The 20220-nt window shown below is 38.4% G+C and overlaps 1 protein-coding gene, 1 long non-coding RNA gene and 1 pseudogene across 4 annotated transcripts in view; 2 read left to right on the forward strand and 1 right to left on the reverse strand.

Moving 5' to 3' along the window:
* BTF3L4 (basic transcription factor 3 like 4) lies at positions 1 to 18132 on the forward strand. The gene is made up of 6 exons (XM_037498956.2): positions 1 to 114; positions 3162 to 3228; positions 7482 to 7595; positions 15223 to 15424; positions 17127 to 17186; positions 17867 to 18132. The coding sequence occupies exons 2-6, from the start codon at positions 3175 to 3177 to the stop codon at positions 17911 to 17913; spliced, it is 477 nt and encodes a 158-aa protein (XP_037354853.1). The 5' UTR covers positions 1 to 114; positions 3162 to 3174; the 3' UTR covers positions 17914 to 18132.
* Positions 16294 to 20220, reverse strand: part of LOC119235543 (uncharacterized) — an 18320-nt gene continuing 14393 nt past the window's right edge. For all 3 annotated transcript variants that reach the window (XR_008550304.1, XR_008550305.1, XR_005122853.2), the window contains one exon: positions 16294 to 16726. This is a non-coding gene — a long non-coding RNA (uncharacterized LOC119235543). The remainder of the gene's footprint in view (positions 16727 to 20220) is intronic.
* LOC119237418 (U6 spliceosomal RNA) lies at positions 17698 to 17797 on the forward strand (annotated as a pseudogene).

The following is a 20220-nucleotide window of genomic DNA, read 5'->3' on the forward strand; positions in this document are numbered from 1 at the left end:
GTCACGTGGGCCCCGCTCCCGCCGCCTCTGCCGTCTTCGTCTTTCTCTGTCTCGACTGAGGCAGCCATCTTGCTCTTGCCGCGTGCTGGTGTTGGAGGACCCTCCCTGCTTCAGGTGAGACCCCCGGCGGTCCCGCCACTCCACGGCCATAGGCCGCTGCGCACGGTCTCCCCCCGCCCTCTTCTTCCGACACCCGCCAACCGCTCGGGTTGCCACTTCCGCCGTGGCGCGCCGAGTGGGGGCGGAGGCGGCTGGCTTGGCCTGTCGGTTACCGGCGGCGCAGCTGGGGGTCGGCACCTAAGGGAAGGTCCCCAGCACCACCGCCCCTTCTGGGGGCCAGCGGGCTGTTGCCGTCCACCTCCAGCCCCAGGAGGCGGGTGATCTCCCGTCTCTGTCCTGTTACTCTTGGTTATTCACAACTACAATGCTGAGAGCTTTGAGCTTTCTGCGGCCCCTCTGTTGTCATCCCATTCTACAGATTGGGGGACTGAGGTTAACAGCCCCCCTCTTTCACCCCTCCGGCCTCCAAGCGCTCGGGACCGAATTCCGTTGCAGCGCTTTTCACCTCGTAATGGCAGTATTTGTCTGCAAGTTTGCCTCCTCCGAGACACTGCCTTGCCCGTCTGTGTAACTCCATCACACTGCCTGGTGCATAGTAGGCTGTCAGGAAATTCTTGATTGACCAAGGGGCCCAGGGAGTGTTACACAGCTTAGTGAATGGCGGTTTCAACTTCCGTTCCCACGTTCTTTCACGGTAGCCGTCCGCTCTGGAGTGGTAACAATAGTTGCCAGTTTTTGAGTCTCTACCTTGAGCCTTTTGCCCGGTGCTTGATAACCAACCTTTAACCCTTAAACAAAACTAAACAAAAAAAACTGAAGAATACAGAAGGGATACAAGTTCAGAGAAGTGAAGTACTTTTCAGAAGCCCTAAGGGGTAGAATGTTGATCCTTCTGATTCCAAAGCCTGTAGAATAAAAAGTCGGGACTAAAGGTTGATATTATGTTATCTCTGTGTAAACATGATGCATATGAAAGTGCTTATACTGTTTGAAACTTAGGCACTGAATAAATCCTCGTTATTTCCATCCTTTCTTGAGTTCTTAAGGAAAGGGCTAAAATACCCTATGATCCCCAAGGAAGAACTCACTGATCTTAGGAAATGACTTCTTCCTTTGAACCTTCCTCTCCAAATCTGATAAGTTAGGAGGTTAAAGTGAACTCTTTCATTTGTTTATAATCTACTCGCTGCTGCTGCTGCTGCGCTGCTTGCAGGTATTTGACATAGCCGTACATACAAGACTGGAAGGACTAATGAGTAGAATGAAGTAAAGGTTGATTGAGGGATACGAAATTAAACAGGTGGTCTTTCTTTTGAGGTCTAGTCCATATTTGGAGCTTGACATCTCATGCAATGAGTCCAGTCCTCTTTCCTTCTTGAATTCCACACACTCCAACCTGTTAGTAAACAAAGAAACACCTTTCTTAATCCCCTGCCACCTTGAGCCTCCAACCTCCCTAGCATGCGTTTTCTCTGAGATATTCCTTGGACTCAAGTTTTCCTAATTATCTGCAGTAGAATCTATTCTTTCATATACACGTTGATATAAAGAGTTAATTTTGGTTTTGCTTTTGTTTCCAACAAGTCAGGACTATATCTTGACTTCAGTCTTCTCTTGGGGACTATTATTTCAAAATGCAAAAGAGCCCAAAAATGTTTTACCCTATATCTAGTTCTAATATTTTCACTTAACCCCTTTTTTGCAAGAGATTCCTTAGGTTCTTTGTTGATTCACTACACTTTCATGGCTAGATTCCTTAGAGAAAAGTGAATTTAAGGAGTATAAAGGTTGGGGTTTAAGTCTGGCAAAGTTGAGGTTGGCACACACTTAAATCCTCTGGTTTGTACTCTGATCACACTTCCTCTTATAAGAGAATTTTTAGCTGCTTGAGCATTGTAATACATTGCTGAGCAAAGATTGAGGAATCATATACTTGAAATATTATTTGGGAACTGGACTTTCTTTGGCCTTAAGAGAGAGAGATGCACAGTGTCGGAATACAAAATAGTACTTATATAATCTTTGATTCTTTCATCTTTGAAGTGAAGGGAACAATGTCTTTTTCATTTGAATTATGACTATAAAGAGGTTAGAGGATTGGCAAAAAAAGATGTGATAATAGCTTTGTCCTTTATTTGCACTCTCATGTCTCAGTAATCTGTTGATCCACAGAACAAGTAAAGCAAGTTGCTTAACGTTGGCTTTCATTTGTTTCTGTATTGTGGAATGTTATGAATTAAATTATAATTTTTTATTTAATAGGACTATTACTGACTAGGATTCATGAATTTATAATGTTCTTGGAATTTTCAAGATCAACTTTAAAAATCTTATTTTTAAGAGTCTCCTCTTCCCCTCCCCAGACTTAGTATTAATGTAGCAGAGATACATTTTCATCAGTTGTGTATGGAAGAAAATCTTGACAAGTACGACAAACTATATTAGTACAATATATTGAATGAAATCTGTGGAAAGTGTTTAGAAAGCACTGAATGTCTGAAAATCTCTTTTTCTTTTCCTCTTATTAATATACCATCTGACCTTGAATAGAGGACATGATTACCTCTTATCTTGACTGTTAGACAGCCTGTTGTTGAATATCTTCTTTGTCCAGTTTTTTGTTTTCTATTTATGATTTACAAGAAATAGAGAATGTGATTTAGGAGAAAAAAGTCTAGTTAAAGGTGGTGCTATAATATTTGGTAAAAGCTCTCAGCTGTAAAAATCTTTGGGGGTGAAACTGACTTACCTACAGAGATTTTTTTATAATCGGTTAGGTTTTACTAAATGCCAAGGTAATGAATCATGCTTTTAGGAAGGAACCTTCAAATAGGTAACTTTGAATTCCATTCTATTTTCTGATTGTTCATTTTACTCTCATGGTATTATTTAATTTTACTCTCATGGTATTATTTAATTTATTTTACTATCTAGTTTTTGAAGCTAGAACAAATTATTAATGTTTGTTAAGAATATAGACAGTGTTGATATTATCATGGTGATGAGACATACTGCAAGTTCAGTGAACCAGAAGATACTGTTGCATAAACATTTTATTTTGGTGAAACAGTGAATTTAACAAATTTATTTTTCCGCCCTAGATTTACCAACAGCATGAATCAAGAAAAGTTAGCCAAACTTCAGGCTCAGGTCCGGATAGGGGGCAAGGTGAGTGTGGCATAAGAAAAATTGATAGGGACCTCCCTGGTGGTGCAGGCGGTTGAGCGCAGCACTGTGGAGCTGTCTGTAGCATCTGCAGTGCCAGTTCGATCCCTGCTGGCTGTGGAGCAACCCACATGCCAGGGCAGACCTCTCCCATCTCGTCTGTTGTTCCCCTCAGCAGTGTATTTTTGGTCAGTCTGTACTATTCCCCTCTCTGTTTCTGGTGAATCCTCTCACCCTCCTACCCTCCCACACATCTGGCCTGTACCCTGGTTCTTGTATAAATAAATAAATCTTTAAAAAAAAGAAAGAAAAAGAAAAATTGATAGGAGAATGTATGAGTAACCAATGGTATTGTTATTTTGGATTTGTGGTTATTGAAACTATAAAATCTTTTTGATAATCAAAATCAAACCACATTCCAGTAGGAAAATGATTGTCTTGATCTAAAATAGGTAACTAGGACCTCCCCGGTGGCGCAGCTGTTGAGCGCTGGGTTGCGAGGCTGCCTGCTGCCTCTGCGGCGCCGGTTCGATTCCCGGCTGCTCCCCGGCCACCGGAGGAGGGTCCCACATGGCGTGCAGACCTTTCCTGCCGCCCGCTGCTCCCCTCAGCAGTGTACTTCGGTCCTTCTGCCTGCTCTGCTCCCCGCTCTGGCTCTGGTGAATTCTCTCACCCTCCCGCGCTTCTGACTGTACCCAGTGCATGTACAAACAAAACAAACGAACAAACAAATAAATAAATAAAACATGCCTCTATAAAAGAAAAAAAAAAATAAATAAAAAAAAATAAAATAGGTAACTAGAAGACTTCTCTTTCTGATAGCAATGGAAACAAAGCCATCCTTGTTTAAATCCTCTTAATAGCTGATAGTTACATGACATGAACAAGTTACTCAGCCTCATTATGCTTCCAGTTTTGCATCTGCAAAATGGAACTAATCCTGCATAAGATGTTTTTAAACATTAGAGTAATACATAAAAACAACCTAACATGGTTCTGACACAGAGTAGATATTTAATATATGATAACTATTTTCACTTTGGAGTCATCTGCAGAGCATCCCAAATGTTAAGGTAATTTTATTTTGATGGGATACACTGACTGCTGTAGTTTGGTTTATAAATGGTTTGACTGGAGATGGTTAAGCTGATTTTATCTCTCACTACATTTTCCTCCTATATTCCTGCATAATCTTCCATATTGGTGAATATGAACATGATCCTTCTTTCCCCATGTACTTTCAACCTAAAAATGAACTAATTCTGAACACCAAAAATCTTTGATTCCCTTCAGTTCTGACCCCAGGCTCAAGAAGAATAGTCTACCTTTATCTTTGCCTCCTACAATTTTGCAAAAGAAAAAGAATAGTACTTATCTCAGACCTGGGTAGGACACTATGTAGCAGGACACTATGTAGCAGCCCCATTTGTTATAACCATGGTTGCTGGGGATAAGGACAAGAGAAGAGGGAGGGAACAAGTGACTAGTACTTTCTCCTTTCAAGTGATACAGTTATTTGATGGAGGTCATACATGTTAGCTAAAGTAGTCACATTGTAACACCAAGTATAATGTAACCAAAAAGTGGTAACATTCAAGAACCATAGACAATATCTGAGCGAACTTGACACTGCACATTACTGTTACATATTTAAACAGGTGATTGGCACTATTTAACTGGTTTATTGAGCATCTGCTGTGTGCCAAGTGCTTAGTATAAACAGATCAAGGTTTCCTACCCTTGACACAACTCAACTTAGAAGAGAGACATGCTCACGATTTCACTACAGAATAGTAAAAGTTGACATGAATTACAAGGTGCACTTGCTTAAGAGAGACAAGGAGGTCATTACTGAGCAGAGATTTAAGAATAAACAAGAATTTATCACTAGACAGAGAGGTTAGAAAATAACATTGGATAGTGTGAAAGGGGATTACCATTCTCACACATGAAAAGGCACATAGGATGCTGAGATATAGTGCTTAATGAAATGGCTTGCTTTAATTGGCATAACCTAGGGCCTTCCTGGTGGCACAAAGGGTTAAGTCTCAGCACTATCAAGCTATCAGCAGCCACTAAAGCATGAGTTTGATCTCTGGCCAGGGAGCTAACCCACATGACGCAGCATACCTTTCCTGCCTCACCCCCTGCTCCCCTCAGCAGTGTATTTCTGTCAATTCTGCCTGTTCTGCTCCCCACTCTAGCTCTGGTGAATCCTTATCCCCCTGTACCTCTGGCTTACACCCCAGCTCTTGTATGCATAAGTAAATAAAATAAATCTTTAAAAAAAAATAACTGGCATTACACCTAAAGAGCAGATAAACAAATAATGTGGCATTAAATGATAGTCTTATATCCATACTAAGATTAGTAGGACTATGTCCTATAGGCAAGGGGCAGCTGAAGAATTTTGAGAAAGTGATAATAGTCATTTTAGAAAAGTAACTGCTGGCAAAGTAGAAAATGGAATGAAGGTGAAGTTGGCATAGGCTTCTGCTTATAATATGTGGGAAGCAAATTTAGGGGTTAGAACCTAAATAACTTAATGACTGATAGAATATGGGGGATGAGGGAGAAAGAGAAGAGTCTGATATGACCCCAGAATTCTGGTTTTAGAGACTGGGTATATGGTGATACCACCAACTATTAAAACTTAGAAAATGTAGAAGCATTTTGGTGGACTGATAAACTCTTACTAAACATGTTGGATTTGAGGTACTTGACGATTATGTCAGTTGAAATATTCAGTAAGCAGTTAAAAATAAATGACTATGTAAATAGTCTCCTAGTTTATCCTTCCGCAACTGGATTTCTTCACAACCTGCTGCTACTCACAGAGCTGTTGTCCCCTCTCACTAGAGTTAATGAGACTGATGCCCCTACCTCCCCTTTTGTAAGGTTGATTCCCTGATTATTACTGCTAGAACTATCCAGAAATTGAAACACCTGTTCTTTTCCCTTCACTGTTACCTGTTTTCAGAGAGTTTGCCCTCAAGATTTTGACTGCTTTTGGTAGTGTTCCTGTTCTGCTTTAGGTTACATTTTTGTAAATTGGCCTAGGAACTTAATCCATTCTCTTAAGTATTCTTTTTTTTCCCCCAATGGAAAAAAATGTATTTAGAGTTTCATAGAATCCACTTAGAAATGAACTCTTTCTGTCTTAGGTAATAGTATAATTTTAAAGCTGTTTGCACAGGCTAAAATTCTAAGCATCATTCTAGATTCTTTTTTTCCCCTCAGCCCACATCTAGTCTATCTGCAAGTTCTGTTGGACAGACTGAGCAGAGCAGCTCCATGGCCACAACCCTCATCTCATCAGGACTGCTGTAGTCACTTCCTAATTGGCCATTATAGTTCATTTTTCACAACAACCTTTTTAAAATAATAAGTCAAATCAAGTCATTCTTATGCATAAAACCTTCAAGTGGCTTTCTATTGGAATTAGAATAATCCAACCTCTGCTCATGGTATTCTAGGCTACATGAGCTAATCCTTGTCTTTTCTGGTTTCATTTTCCTCCTTTCCATTGTTCACTCAGCTCTAGACATAGTGGCCTGTTTTCTCTCTCTAGAAACAGCAGGGTCACCCTTGTTTTATTCTGTCGAATTACTTCCCTAAATTTTCCCATGGGTCTCAGCTCATATACTACTTACTCTTCAAGGGGGACTTTCTCCGAAATTTGTGATAGTACTTTGCCCTCACCGAATACTGTTATCATTGTGTTGTCTTTTTTAAACTTAATACCCTTAGCCCGTTTGAAATTATCTATTTATATATTTACTGATCTTTCCCTCCCACTATATGTATGCTCATTGAAGATTTTTTTTCTTGATTTTTTTCATTTCTAGATTCTAGGGTTCTACAACACTCAACATAGTAGTAGGCATTTATATTAATTACATCATATTCTCCAAAATTTCAGAATATTTTTAACTTTATTGTTGGGGGTTGAAGGTACTATAAAAAGGCAGTCCTTATAATGTTTGGAAGTACACTAAATTATCTTGAAGTTAAAAATTATTTTTTTATTAGAAAACTATTATGAAACTGTTGAAATGATAAATACTACATGCTGGACCTGAGCTTCAAAAATATGGGTTAGACTGATAGTCACAACTCTGAGCAGTTGTATTAATCATTGCTATTAAGGCAGCAATTTCTTATGTGGGGTTAGATTTTTGTGGTGGATAGGAAGACATTTGATTGCAGTTTCCAGGTGGAAGATATGCTAATAGTTCTATTTGATTTTCTTTCAGGGTACAGCCCGCAGAAAGAAGAAGGTGGTACATAGAACAGCTACAGCTGATGACAAAAAACTTCAGAGTTCTCTAAAAAAATTGGCTGTCAATAATATAGCTGGTATTGAAGAGGTATGATCACTTTGTAAATTACTAAGTTATAGAGGCAAATAACACACAAAAATTTGTCCACAAAATTTCAGAGAAGTAGCAACTCAGAAGAATCTGATATTATTACTCACATATCTTTGAAGGAGCCATAGCTGTTAAATTTGCTTTATTGTATAAAGTTGGGTGATTGTCAAGATGATGTTAAGGAATTAATCATACTTTTCAGACTCAATGTAGCTGCACATGTGACAAAATTATGGAACTTCTTGAATTTTAATGTAAAAAGATTTTTTCTAATAATATAGAAATAAAGGAGCCCCAAGATTTCTTCAGATAAGGAGAACATTTTCCCTTACGAGCTCCGTTCTACTTTACAAAGTATTACCTCAGATGAGACACTCTGACAAGTTCTATCCCCAGGCGGGGAGCTAACCCACATGGCATAGCAGACCTCTCTTGTCTCGCCTGCTGCTCCCCTCAGCAGTGTATTTCAGTAGATCTGCCTGTTCTGCTCCCCACTCTGTCTCTGGTGAATCCTCTTACCCCCTGCATCTCTGGCCACACCCTTTTCTTTTTGTTTTAAAGATTTTTTTTATTTATTTGTTTGTTTGTTTATTTATTTAAGCACTGGGTACAGTCAGAAGTACGGGAGGGTGAGAGAATTCACCAGAGCCAGAGCAGGGAACAGAACAGGCAGACTGACAAAATACACTGCTGAGGTGAGCAGCAGGTGCGGCAGGAGAGGTCTGTGGAGCCATGTGGGACCCTTACCGGTGGCCGGAAATCGAACTGGCACTGCAGAGGCTGCAGGCAGCTTCGCAGCCCAGCTGCGCTCAACCGCTGTGCCACCAGGGGAGGCCCTACACCCCAGTTCTTGTATGCATAAATAAGTAAAATAAATCTTAAAAAATAATAATTTAATGATAAGTCAACACTTATCTTGATACTGCTAATGCATTAGCATGTACTGTATGCCAAGCATTTTATCAAGGACTTGCTAGACAGTGGTACCTAAGATAGTATTCATAGTCTGCCTTTGACACTTACAATCTAGAAAATTAATTAAATAAATAAACCAGTGTGTATTATCAAATTTCAACTTCACAGTGTTCCTTTGAGTTAGTTTTTGTTGATTACAGATGAGAAATTTGACATTTAGATAGATACCTGCCCAAGATCACATACTAGTAAGTGCTGGATTCCAAATTTGAGTTAAGGTGTGTCAGAACCAAAGTTTGTTTATTTATCCTGCTTTTGGTCTTTTTAGTTTTTTTTGTTTTTGTTTTTTGTTTTTAATTTATACAATAGCGGAGTTACAGGCCAGAGGTGCGGGAGGGTGAGAGGATTCACCAGGGACAGAGTGGGGAACAGAACAGACCGAAAGCACTGCTGAGGGGAGCAGCAGGTGCTACAGAAGAGGTCTGCCGTGCCATGTGGGAATTTCCCCGGCCGGCCGGGAATTGAACCCACGCTGCAGAGCCTGCGGACAGCTTTACAGCGCTGCGCTCAACTCACTGCGCCACTGGGGAGGCCCTAGTTATATTTTCTTTTTTTTTTTAAAGATTTATTTATTTATACAAGCACTGGGTACAGTTCAGAAGTACGGGAGGGTGAGAGAATTCACCAGAGCCAGAGCAGGGAACAGAACAGGCAGATGGACGAAGTACACTGCTGAGGGGAGCAGCAGGCGGCAGGAGAGGTCTGCGCACCATGTGGGACCCTCCTCCGGTGGCCGGGGATTGAACTGGTACTGCAGAGGCTGCGGGCAGCTTCGCAGCCCAGCGCTCAACCGCTGTGCCACCAGGGAGGTCCTAGTTATATTTTCTTATACCTACTTCTGGCCCTCTCCTCTCCTGCCTCTCTCCCCATTTTTCCAGGTATCCACCAAAGAAAGAGAAAATACCTGTCTTCTATCATATAATATAGGATATTACTTTTATCATATATATTACATCCTATATTATTATTATTATTCAGAATTCATTATAAAGAAAGGATTTGCCACTATAAATAAATCTCCATCAGTATTTCCAAACATTGCTGTTATACCTATTTTAGGACTTAATGCAGGCATCTTTTTTTTTTTTTTTGGTGGGACTCCCGCCGGTGGCCGGGGAACGAACGAATGCTGCAGAAGCTGTGGGCAGCTTCACAGCCCAGCACTCAACCGCTGCGTCACCAGGGGAGGCCCATGCAGGCATCATTTTTTTCCAGAACTTTTCCTGGTAGCTCACATACACATTTGTGTAGAAGGGTTAGATGTCTCTCCTATGTGTTTCCATAATGCCCTGTATTTATTTATTATAGCACTTATTGAATCGTATTATGAGTTCCGTTTTTTTTGTTTTGTTTTTTAAGATTTATTTATTTATACAAGCACTGGGTACAGTCAGAAGCGCGGGAGGGTGAGAGAACTCACCAGAGCCAGAGTGGGGAACAGAACAGACAGACAAAATACACTGCTGAGGGGAGCAGTGGGCGCAGCAGGAGAGGTCTGTCGCGCCATGTGGGACCCTCGCCTGCGGCCAGGGATCGAACCAGCACTGCAGAGGCTGTGGGCAGCTTCGTAGCCCAGCGCTCAACTGCTGCGCCACCAGGGGAGGCCCTGGGTTCCGTTTTTTATTATAACTTTTTGAGGAGTCATAACTCTAAAACATTGCACAGACAATTAATCGCACATAATAGGCACATACACACTGTCTTTACCTCTGCCCCCTTGGTGTATGTCAGTGCAATATATTTCAATCCCCACAGACTAGTTGTATTTCATATACATATCATTAATAATGCAAGGTGATAGCTATAAAATTTCTGAGTATTTGAGCCTAAGATGGGGAGTTTTACTTTTATCCTACTTTCCCTCTTTCTAAAATTGATATTTAACAACCAAGGTATTTTGGGTGGTGGTGCAGGCATTTGAGCACCGTGCTGTTAAGCTGTTTACAGCCTCTGCAGCACTGGTTCGATCCCAGTGCCAGAGGTCTGGCTGGGGAGGGTCCCACATGGAGTGGCATACCTCTCCTGTCGCACCCGCTGCTCCCCTCAGCAGTGTATTTTGTCAGTCTGCCTGTTCTGTTCCCCACTCTGTCGCTGGTGAATCCTCTCACCCTCCCGTGCATCTGGCCTGTACTCTGGTTCTTGTATAAAATAAATAAATAAATCTTAAAAAAAAAAAACAGTACCAAGGTATTTTTACTTTCCATAACACCTTGCAGATTTAAAATGATTTTGTTTAGAAATATGTACTATATTGGGCCTCCCTGGTGGCGCAAGCACCAAACTATGAAGCAATCCACAGCCTCTGCAGCACAAGTTCGATCCCTGCCACCAGGGACAACCCACATGGCGCAGCAGACCTCTCCTGTCTCGCCTGCTGCTCCCCTCACCAGTGTATTTCAGTCTGCCTGTTCTGCTCCCCACTCTGTCTCTGGTGAATCCTCTCACCCCCTGCATCTCTGGCCTATACCCCAGCTCTTGTGTGCATAAATAAATAAATCTTTAGGGGCCTCCCCGGTGGCGCAGCGGTTGAGCGCTGGGTTGCGAAGCTGCCCGCAGCCTCTGCAGCACCGGTTCGATCCCCGGCTGCTCCCCGGACACCGGAGGAGGGTCCCACATGGCGCGCAGACCTCTCCTGCCGCCCGCTGCTCCCCTCAGCAGTGTACTTCGGTCCTTCTGCCTGCTCTGCTCCCTGCTCTGGCTCTGGTGAATTCTCTCACCCTCCCGCGCTTCTGACTGTACCCAGTGCATGTATAAACAAACAAACAAATAAATAAATAAAAAAAACATGCCTTTATAAAAAAAAAAAATAAAAAAAAAAAAATAAATAAATCTTTAAAAAAAAAGAAATATGTATTATATATAATCTGGGCTTGCCTCAAACATTATGCTTTGTACTATAATATTTTTTAAACAAATTTGTTTGGAAGGAAAACAAACTACTGCATGAAATGTGTGCATTAAAGTATATATACATTTTTTAGAACCACGAAGATATTGAAAAAAATACATATCTTAAATTACAAGAAATACATTAACTCTTTTTACTTTGAAATGTTTTAAACTTGTTTTAGTGCTATGCTCTGGGAAACATACTATCATTTTGGTTATGGGAAGTTTAAGAAAAGTAGAAACTTTTGAAAAGAGGAAACACCATTTTCATTGATTTAAAACAAAAATATTACTGTTTTCTGTATTTAGACCTTCAAAACACCAAACAAGTAGAAGGTAGTTCTTGAGGAGTAGGGAATTCAGTGGTGGGTTTCAAAAATTGATTGAACACACTTTTGCCAAGTAAACTTCTAATCTTACTTTCTAGGCTATGAGTATTGGTGATCCTTTTTTTTCTCCCAAAGTAAATTTAAGTCCTCTTCAAAAACTTTTAAAAACTGAAGAACTGTTTGAATTAAGACAAGATTCTCTGGTCTTACATGTATTTATTAGTTTGTTGATTTGGTATAATAAGTTAAAATTATACATAAATTTTTCTTAGCAAAGACAGAAATTCAAAGGTGGCAAAAAGTAGAGAGGAGAGTGTCAGAGACCTTTTCATGGAAAAGCCAAGTAAATTACCAGATTTTAGGAAGGAATTCCTATGCACAGGTTTAATCCATAACCTGATTTCTAAAAATGTTTTATGGTCTATGACATTTGTAGATATTTTGAAGGTGCTTATTATTTGGCAATCTAATTGAATATAGTGACCATGCTGTCTCTTTCTTCCTCTGATAAAATGTATCTGTTGACAGTGGGATCTGTTCCATTTCTCAGAAGAAATTTGATTTTATCAGATTTATTTAGAAATGTCAATTTCTTGACTGACTCAGGTGGTCAAGTTGCTTCGGAGAATTTTATTGTTACATTCAGAAGATAGCTACTGTCTTAAAAGATCTAACTCTACCTCTATAAAACATTCACTGTCTTTCCAGGCATAATTATCCTTTTCTCTGTACTTTCTCTGTACTTCCACTCTTAGCTTAAATTGCTCTACTATATTATATTTAATATTACAATCTCATATTTTGGGGTATAATTATTTGTTAACTAGCTTATTTTCAGCAGAGTATATTTTCAGTAGGTAACAGCAGGCACCATGTTTACTCATCATTTGTAGTCTGTAGCATGCTGACTCCCCATGATGAGTTTCTTTTGGACCTATTAAACTTAAGAGATACTGATTATTCTGCAAGAAGTTAGGAGGAGGAGCTGGATCTCAGAAACCTTAGGAGTAGGACTGTAAATGTATAATTTTATAGATAAGTTTTTCTATTTATAGGGTTTTTTTTAAGATTTATATTTATTTATGCATACAAAAGCTGGGGTGTAGGCTAGAGGGATGAGAGGACTCCCCAGAGACAGAGTCGGGGGCCGAACAGGCTGATTGACTGAAGTACACTGCTGAGGGGAGCAGCGGGCAAGACAGGAGAAGGTCAACTATGCCATGTGGGTTAGCTCCCTGGCCAGGAATCAAACTCATGTTGCAGTGGCTGTGGATAGCTTCATAGTGCCACCAGGGAGGTCCTAGTTTCGTTTTTTTTTAAAAGATTTATTTATTTTTGCATAGAAGAACTGGGTGTAGGCCGGAGGTTGTGGTGGGGAGGGGTGAGAGGATCCACCAGAGACAGAGTGGGGAGCAGAGCAGGCAGATTGACTGAAATACATTGCTAAAGGGAGCAGCAGATGTGAGACAGGAGAGGTCTGCCCTGCCCATGTATAGGTTAGCTCCCTGTTTGGGGATTGAACTCAAGCTACAGCAGTGATAGCACTGAGACTTACCCTCTAGGCCACCAAGGAAGCCCCAGTGTCCTTGTGATTACTTTTCCTATACTCCTTGTACAGAAGGAAGTCTAGAGTTACTGGTTAACCCTAATTACAGTTCCTTCTTCCTTTAACTAGCATCTCAGTGCAGATGAGTAGACAACTTTGAGTATAGGAAAGTGAAAGGAAAGCATAATGTTCTGTTTACTTTATCATTCTACACGCAACCTGGCTTTATCTTTTAAGATCTGCTTTTTTATATTATACTGTCTTTTATTGTAATAAAATATATATAACATAAAATTTGACACTTTAACCACTTTTTTTTTTTTTTTTTTTTTTTTTAGAGGCATGTATTTTATTCATTTATTTGTTTGTTTATACATGCACTGGGTACAGTCAGAAGCACGGGAGGGTGAGAGAATTCACCAGAGCCAGAGCGGGGAGCAGAGCAGGCAGAAGGACCGAAGTACACTGCTGAGGGGAGCAGCGGGCGGCAGGAGAGGTCTGCGCGCCATGTGGGACCCTCCTCCGGTGGCCGGGGAGCAGCCGGGGATCGAACCAGCACCGCAGAGGCCGCGGGCAGCTTCGCAACCCAGTGCTCAACCGCTGCGCCACCGGGGAGGCCCACACTTTAACCACTTTTAAGTGCATGTTAATTACATTGACATACTGTGCAACCACCACCATTATCTGTTTTCAGAATTTTGCATCATACCGAAGAGAAACTCTATACCCATTAAGCATTTACTCCGTTTCCCCTCTTCTCCAGATCCTGATAACCTCTTACCTGCTTTCTGTCTCTCTGGATTTGCCTGTTGTAAATACTTCATTTACATGGAATAGTCTATACAAGGCTCATAATGCATCTCAGCTTGATTGTTACAAGGGCAGTTTTTGGATGGGTCATGAAATGCTTTTTAAGTTGCCAAGAGTTAACTCTCCTAACATTTTTGTTTTTTTCTTATAATACACATGTTAGCACCAAGTTAACTTACCCAGTCGAATCTACTACATAGTGGAATCATATTCTTTACAAATTTAACTTATGCAAATTCAACTCTTAAAATATAGAAAGTGCATGTGTGAAAACGAAATAATTTAAATAGCGCATGTTCAGCCTTCCTTTCAGTTTCAGACAGTGGATGAATTCAAATCCACTTCAAATTGGTGAAAACTAGAAAAAGAATGTGAAGATAGTTTTAAAGGTTTCCCACAAATTGATAAGGCATGTTCATGTCATTATGCAAGTGGGTGGGAGAGCTTCTGTAACATTTACAAGAGCTATTGGAAGTTGAGAAATTAATACTTAAAAGAATTAGAGGAACTGACAAAATCTTGTCCAAAGAATGATATGAGAACAAGTTAAAAGTTTCGTAAATTTAGTGTTCAAAACAGTGAAACACCTTACTGATTAAATTTCTGAGTGTACTGTATGGATTTTCAGTGATTGTTTTTACATATACTATTGCCCCCTTAAAATCTGTCCCCTGCTATCCCACAAAATGGTATCTGTACTTATTTAATTCAGTAGTGTAAATTGAGCAAGATAATGGGTAATTTCATTAAGAAGCTAGTTCTGTGGCTGATAATTCCTTTTTTTTTTAAAATGTGGACATGAACTTCTTTCCAATAAAAGTCTTTGAGTTTAAAATCTAGATTCTACGACAAAGTGACTATTTCTTGACCAACCTTGTAATTTGTACCATCTCACACCATTTTGCTTTGGTCATAGCATCTTTTTCCACCCATTTATCCATGGCTTAGATAATTACTATCTTGGGATTGTGTAACTACCAAGTAAAAAAACATAAATGGCTATACATTTTTTTAAAAAAGATACTATATTAGTTGTACCAAATATGTGAAGTACACTTTTCTTCTGTGATCATAGGTGAACATGATTAAAGATGATGGGACAGTTATTCATTTCAACAATCCCAAAGTCCAAGCTTCCCTTTCTGCTAATACCTTTGCAATTACCGGTCATGCAGAAGCCAAACCAATTACAGAAATGCTTCCTGGAATATTAAGTCAGCTTGGTGCTGACAGCTTAACAAGTCTTAGGAAGTTAGCTGAACAGTTTCCTCGGCAAGGTAGGTATTTCAATTTAGTACCTCTTTCCTACCAGCATTGATTAAAGAACCTAATTATTTTAAATGTGTCCCATTTGAAACTGGAAGGATTTGGCTGTATGTAAATTTTACTTTTTGTAATGTTATTTGTATGCTTCATATATTTTTGAGTTTGTTTCTTTAATAATTTTGTAGTGTGGCATACAGAGTATTTGGCTATGTTTTGGTAGTAAGCTGATCCTTAACATAGGTTTGAACTGCATGGGTCCCACTTAAATACTTAGATTTTCTTGTAAGCATATTATGTAAACTTATATTATCAGTAAATACAGTCTAGCGCTATAAATATATTTTCCTGAGTGTTTTCTCTAACTTTATTGTGAGTACACAGTATATAATACATATAATAAACAAAATATGTGTTAATCCACTGTTTATGTTATTGGTAAGGCTTCTGGTCAATTAATTAATAATTAATTAATTATTAATAGTTAAGTTTAATAGCAAGCTATTAATAGTTAAGTTTTGGAGGAGTCAAAAGTATGCACAGATTTTTGAGTGGAGAGGGAGTTGGCACTACTAACCCCTGAGTTATTCAAGGGTCAACTGTATAGAGAGGTAAGAGGTAATTACAAATGGTCCTCAACTTAATGTGATAGTTTTATTTTATGATCATGCAAAAGCAATACATATTCAGTAGAATGTACTTCAGATTTTTAAATTTTCATCTTTTTCTGGACTAATAATATGTAATATAATACTCTGTAGTGATGCTGGGCAGCACCAGCAAGCTGCAGCTCCCAGTTAACCACCTGATCCTTCAGAACGTTAGGTAATAATCTGAAGACTGTTTTTCACTTTCAGTACAGTATTTAATAAATTACCTGAGATATTCAGTGCTTTATTATAAAATAGGTTCTGTGTTATATGATTTTGCCCAATTCTAGAATAATGTAGCTGTTCTGAGCAGGTTTAAAGAAGGCTAAACAAAGCTATGAAGTTCAATATGTTAGGTGTATGAGGTACATATTTGACTTAAAATATTTCAACTTATAAATATTATAAATATATAACCAGGATGTAACCCCATGAAAATTGAGGAAGATCTGTACCTAAAGGAAAGTGCCAGGGTGTGTAGGCCACATTTTATAAACAGTTTGATATTCACTTTTGACTAATGACAACAGCAAGATAGTGTTACCATAGAACTGTATTCTTGCTTAATATACTGGTTGTTTTATATATATATTTGTGCTATAGATGCAGCAACCATAAGTCCTGAGTTTCTAAGATTGTCCTGGTTTCAGATGTGTCTTGTCACCCCTGAAAAGCAAAGAAACTTATTTCAGTGCTCATAGTACATAGCTATATTCTTTCTTACACCAAAAGAGATGGAAAAAACCTTGAATATTATTTTTTTATTTGGAAAAATATAGCCACTAGAAGCTAACTAAATGTTTTTATTGAAATTCATCTGAATTTTTCCATCTTGCATATAAATTTTACCTTCACTGTTCACTGAAATTGCCAGCTGTATTTAGTATATCTAAGTTAAAGTTTTGTTGATTGTATAGTATCAAGTAAAAAATATGGTATTACAGTGGACAGTATTTAAGTCTTTTCTGAACAACTATATAACAGTTAGCCAAGAAAAAAGATATACATAAGTATTTTGTAAAGGTCTTTGTTATCATTGACCATTTTTAAAATCAACTTTTTGTAGTATTGGATAGCAAAGCACCAAAACCAGAAGACATTGATGAGGAAGATGATGATGTTCCAGGTAAGTGACATTTCTTTAGTTTTAATATTTTTAGTATCTTGCCTATCTGATTTCATTCATTGTGTAATGACTTTCAGTTTTTGGTTGATAAGAACTTGTGAATTTGAATTGATTCACAGCAATATGGGTACAGTCTAGTGAAAAAGAATGGAAGTTCTTTCATTAGAACTTGGAACTCTTTCATTAGTTCTTTCATTAGAATCAGAAGTTATCACACAAAGTTTTGCCTACCTTTATTAAATTACAATCACTATGATTATAAATTTACAGAATTATTGTTATATTTCTATGGGAATTACGATTGACATATGGAATGTTGTTCACCTTTTGTGTTTTGCATAGACAAAAATATACTAACATTTCCTTCGGGTTACTATTTTAAGCAGATAAGTTACTGTTTATGAAATGCCACCAGTTTATTTCTGCCTCTTGTCCTTAATGTTTTGAGGCTATTTAATAGCAACAACTTTTTTTAATTGCTGTTATAAGTTAAGAATTTGATTTATTTACCTCACTTTGGCAGCACATATGCTAAAATTGGAATGATACAAAGATTAGCATGGCCCCTACACAAGGATGACACACAAATTTGTGAAGCAGTCCATATATTTTATTTTTATTTCATTTATCTTTTCCTTTTTGTGTGTCTTAACTTTTCTTTTTTCTTTTTTTTTTTTTAGATCTTGTAGAAAATTTTGATGAAGCATCAAAGAATGAAGCTAACTAAACTGGATTTTGGAAGCTGACATGGACTAGATTTAACAAATCAGCTATGTGGTTCCAAAGTTTTACAGACACAGAGAACATCAACTGTTACTAGTTCAGTAATATAAATATTTTGTATATTAATAATGCTGTTTGTTCAGCATTTTTCGGTCATTTGATTTTGCATTTTGCACTTCCTCCCAGGATCTGTTCTTTTGGTCAGAATACGAAGTATTGGTGCAGTTTGAGGGTATTTTGATTTTTGATTCTTGTTTTTTTGTTTTGTTGGGGTATTTTTGGTGTGTGTATGTGTATGTATGCGTGTGTGTATGTGTGTATACAGTGAAGAACAAATTGGAAAACAGTTCTATTTATCCTCCTCCTTCCCCCAGTAGAAATAAAATAAATCTTTACATTTGTTACTTTTTTTTTTTCCTAATAATGCACAGAATTCATGAAAAGTGAGTATTTCAGATTTAAAATCTGAGGAGATTTTACCCTTGGTGGTTTGGTTTTAATTTGCTTGGTTAACATATTTTTCATACATTTCTCTGGGCTTAAGATGTCTTGAGATACTTGCCATCAGTTTCATGCCGGCATAATGGGTACTGTATCTTTGGTGTGGTTGCCTTAGATTCCCTTGACCTAATCAGACCCAAAAGAATCCCTCTCCTTTTGGTCTCCAAGTGGCCCAATGAGCCTTTAGTAATACTCTTCCTCATCTTCCTTGTAGCTTGAGTAGAGTGTTCTCCATGTAGAGTTGAGTGAGTGCCTAATCTCTCTTTTTGTAAGACTTTGTTCCTTCATCTTAAATAACAATTCCATCTTCAACTTTTTATTTCCCCCTTGATTTTACAGTTTGGCAGATTTCACTGGAATAGCTAGCATGTGCTTGCTAAATAATTTTATGGCAGCTTTATTCTGTATCCTAGCTTTTCTTAATAGCAGGTACAAAAATGCTTTTTTTCAGTAAGTTTGAAATTGGGAATATCCTTTTGAATCAGAAAAAAACATAGGTCATAGATTCATCCCCTAGAACAAATGAGCATTCTATGAAATGGTACTGTCCCCAGGAGGATTTCTTCAATCATCCTCCTACTCTTGGCCTTGAACCTACCTCTGGGTTGGATCTTACTCTTGTAGCTGCTTATAGCATTCTCCTGTATGCTTAGAGTAATGCTTTGGGTGGTGGGATTATCACTGTTGAAAACACAAGATGTATTTTTTAACCTCCTTTCAGAGGACTTGGAGGTAAGTTTCATTCATTAATTCATGTTTCCCGTTTCCCTCTTGAGCTCTCTGATGATAAAAGCTTGCATTTTACTATCAGCATTTGTTATAGCCAATATTTAAGGATAACATTTAGAAAATATATTATTTTCTGACTTATCAAACTGACTTCTTAACCTTGCTTCATATCAAATTTTTTCCAAACTAGATATCTTTGATATCTAAAGTACAAGACCAGCAACATATCAAGAAATCTGTATACAAGGAGGCACAGCTCTTGTATTTTTTTCATCCAAACACCTCAATTTATTTTATACATTTGTTCATTTTTCCTGCTATGTTTTAAATATATGGAATTAACTACAAAATAAAATAACAGTACAAAAGAGGATAACATTTCCTCCTGTGCTTCTCTGATTGTTGTCTACAGAATTTACTTCTTTCACTATGTTCCCTCAACTCCCTACTACCAAATGAATTTCAGCTTAGTCATTATTTGAAATGATATTTTATCCAGTTAGATCAGCACCTCTAAATGGTCTGTAATAGTTTGGAATGCTGTTCCTCTGACTGTCCCCAAGGGGTATGTCGTGGGGCAGAGAAAGTGTGTGAAGGTGGTGGGGGACTTCTTATGGTTAGGGACATATGAGAAGCAGAATAGCAAATGAAAAAAAAGCACTTATTTGGAAGTCAGGAGACTGATCCCAATTCAGATTCTGGCATTAATTACGCGCCCTTTGTTAAATTACCTAACTAGTCTGAAACTTATCATCAGTCAAATAAGATGGTTCTAAATCTTACCTGTTTATACATCTTTCTCTTTTTTCACAATTTATTTACCCAGAGGAACTTTGGTCAATATTTGCTTTATTTTGTTGATGATGATTTTTTTTTTTTTAAGATTTATTTTATTTATGTAGGGCTGAGGGAGCTCAGTGTTTTTGAAGAAACAGGTAGGGCTACAGTGGAGTGAGGAGGGTAAGAGTGGAGTGAGAGACTGAGAGGAAGAGAAGGATGAGGCCCCCATGAGCACTGCAGGCCATATTAAGTATTTTATTTATTTATTGTTAAAGATTAATCATGCATACAAGAACTGTGG

Source organism: Talpa occidentalis, unplaced genomic scaffold (genome assembly GCF_014898055.3).
Source record: "Talpa occidentalis isolate TD23 unplaced genomic scaffold, MPIMG_talOcc4v2.1 talOcc4.9, whole genome shotgun sequence".
Lineage (NCBI taxonomy): Eukaryota > Metazoa > Chordata > Mammalia > Eulipotyphla > Talpidae > Talpa > Talpa occidentalis.

What these genes read in the sequence shown, in the direction of transcription:
- BTF3L4 (XM_037498956.2), top strand. Translation starts at nt 3,175, where the DNA reads ATGAATCAAGAAAAGTTAGCCAAACTTCAGGCTCAGGTCCGGATAGGG. An exon ending in AGGTCCGGATAGGGGGCAAG is followed by an intron (nt 3,229 to 7,481) that starts GTGAGTGTGGCA and finishes ATTTTCTTTCAG; the next exon opens with GGTACAGCCCGCAGAAAGAA. An exon ending in TGAACAGTTTCCTCGGCAAG is followed by an intron (nt 15,425 to 17,126) that starts GTAGGTATTTCA and finishes AACTTTTTGTAG; the next exon opens with TATTGGATAGCAAAGCACCA.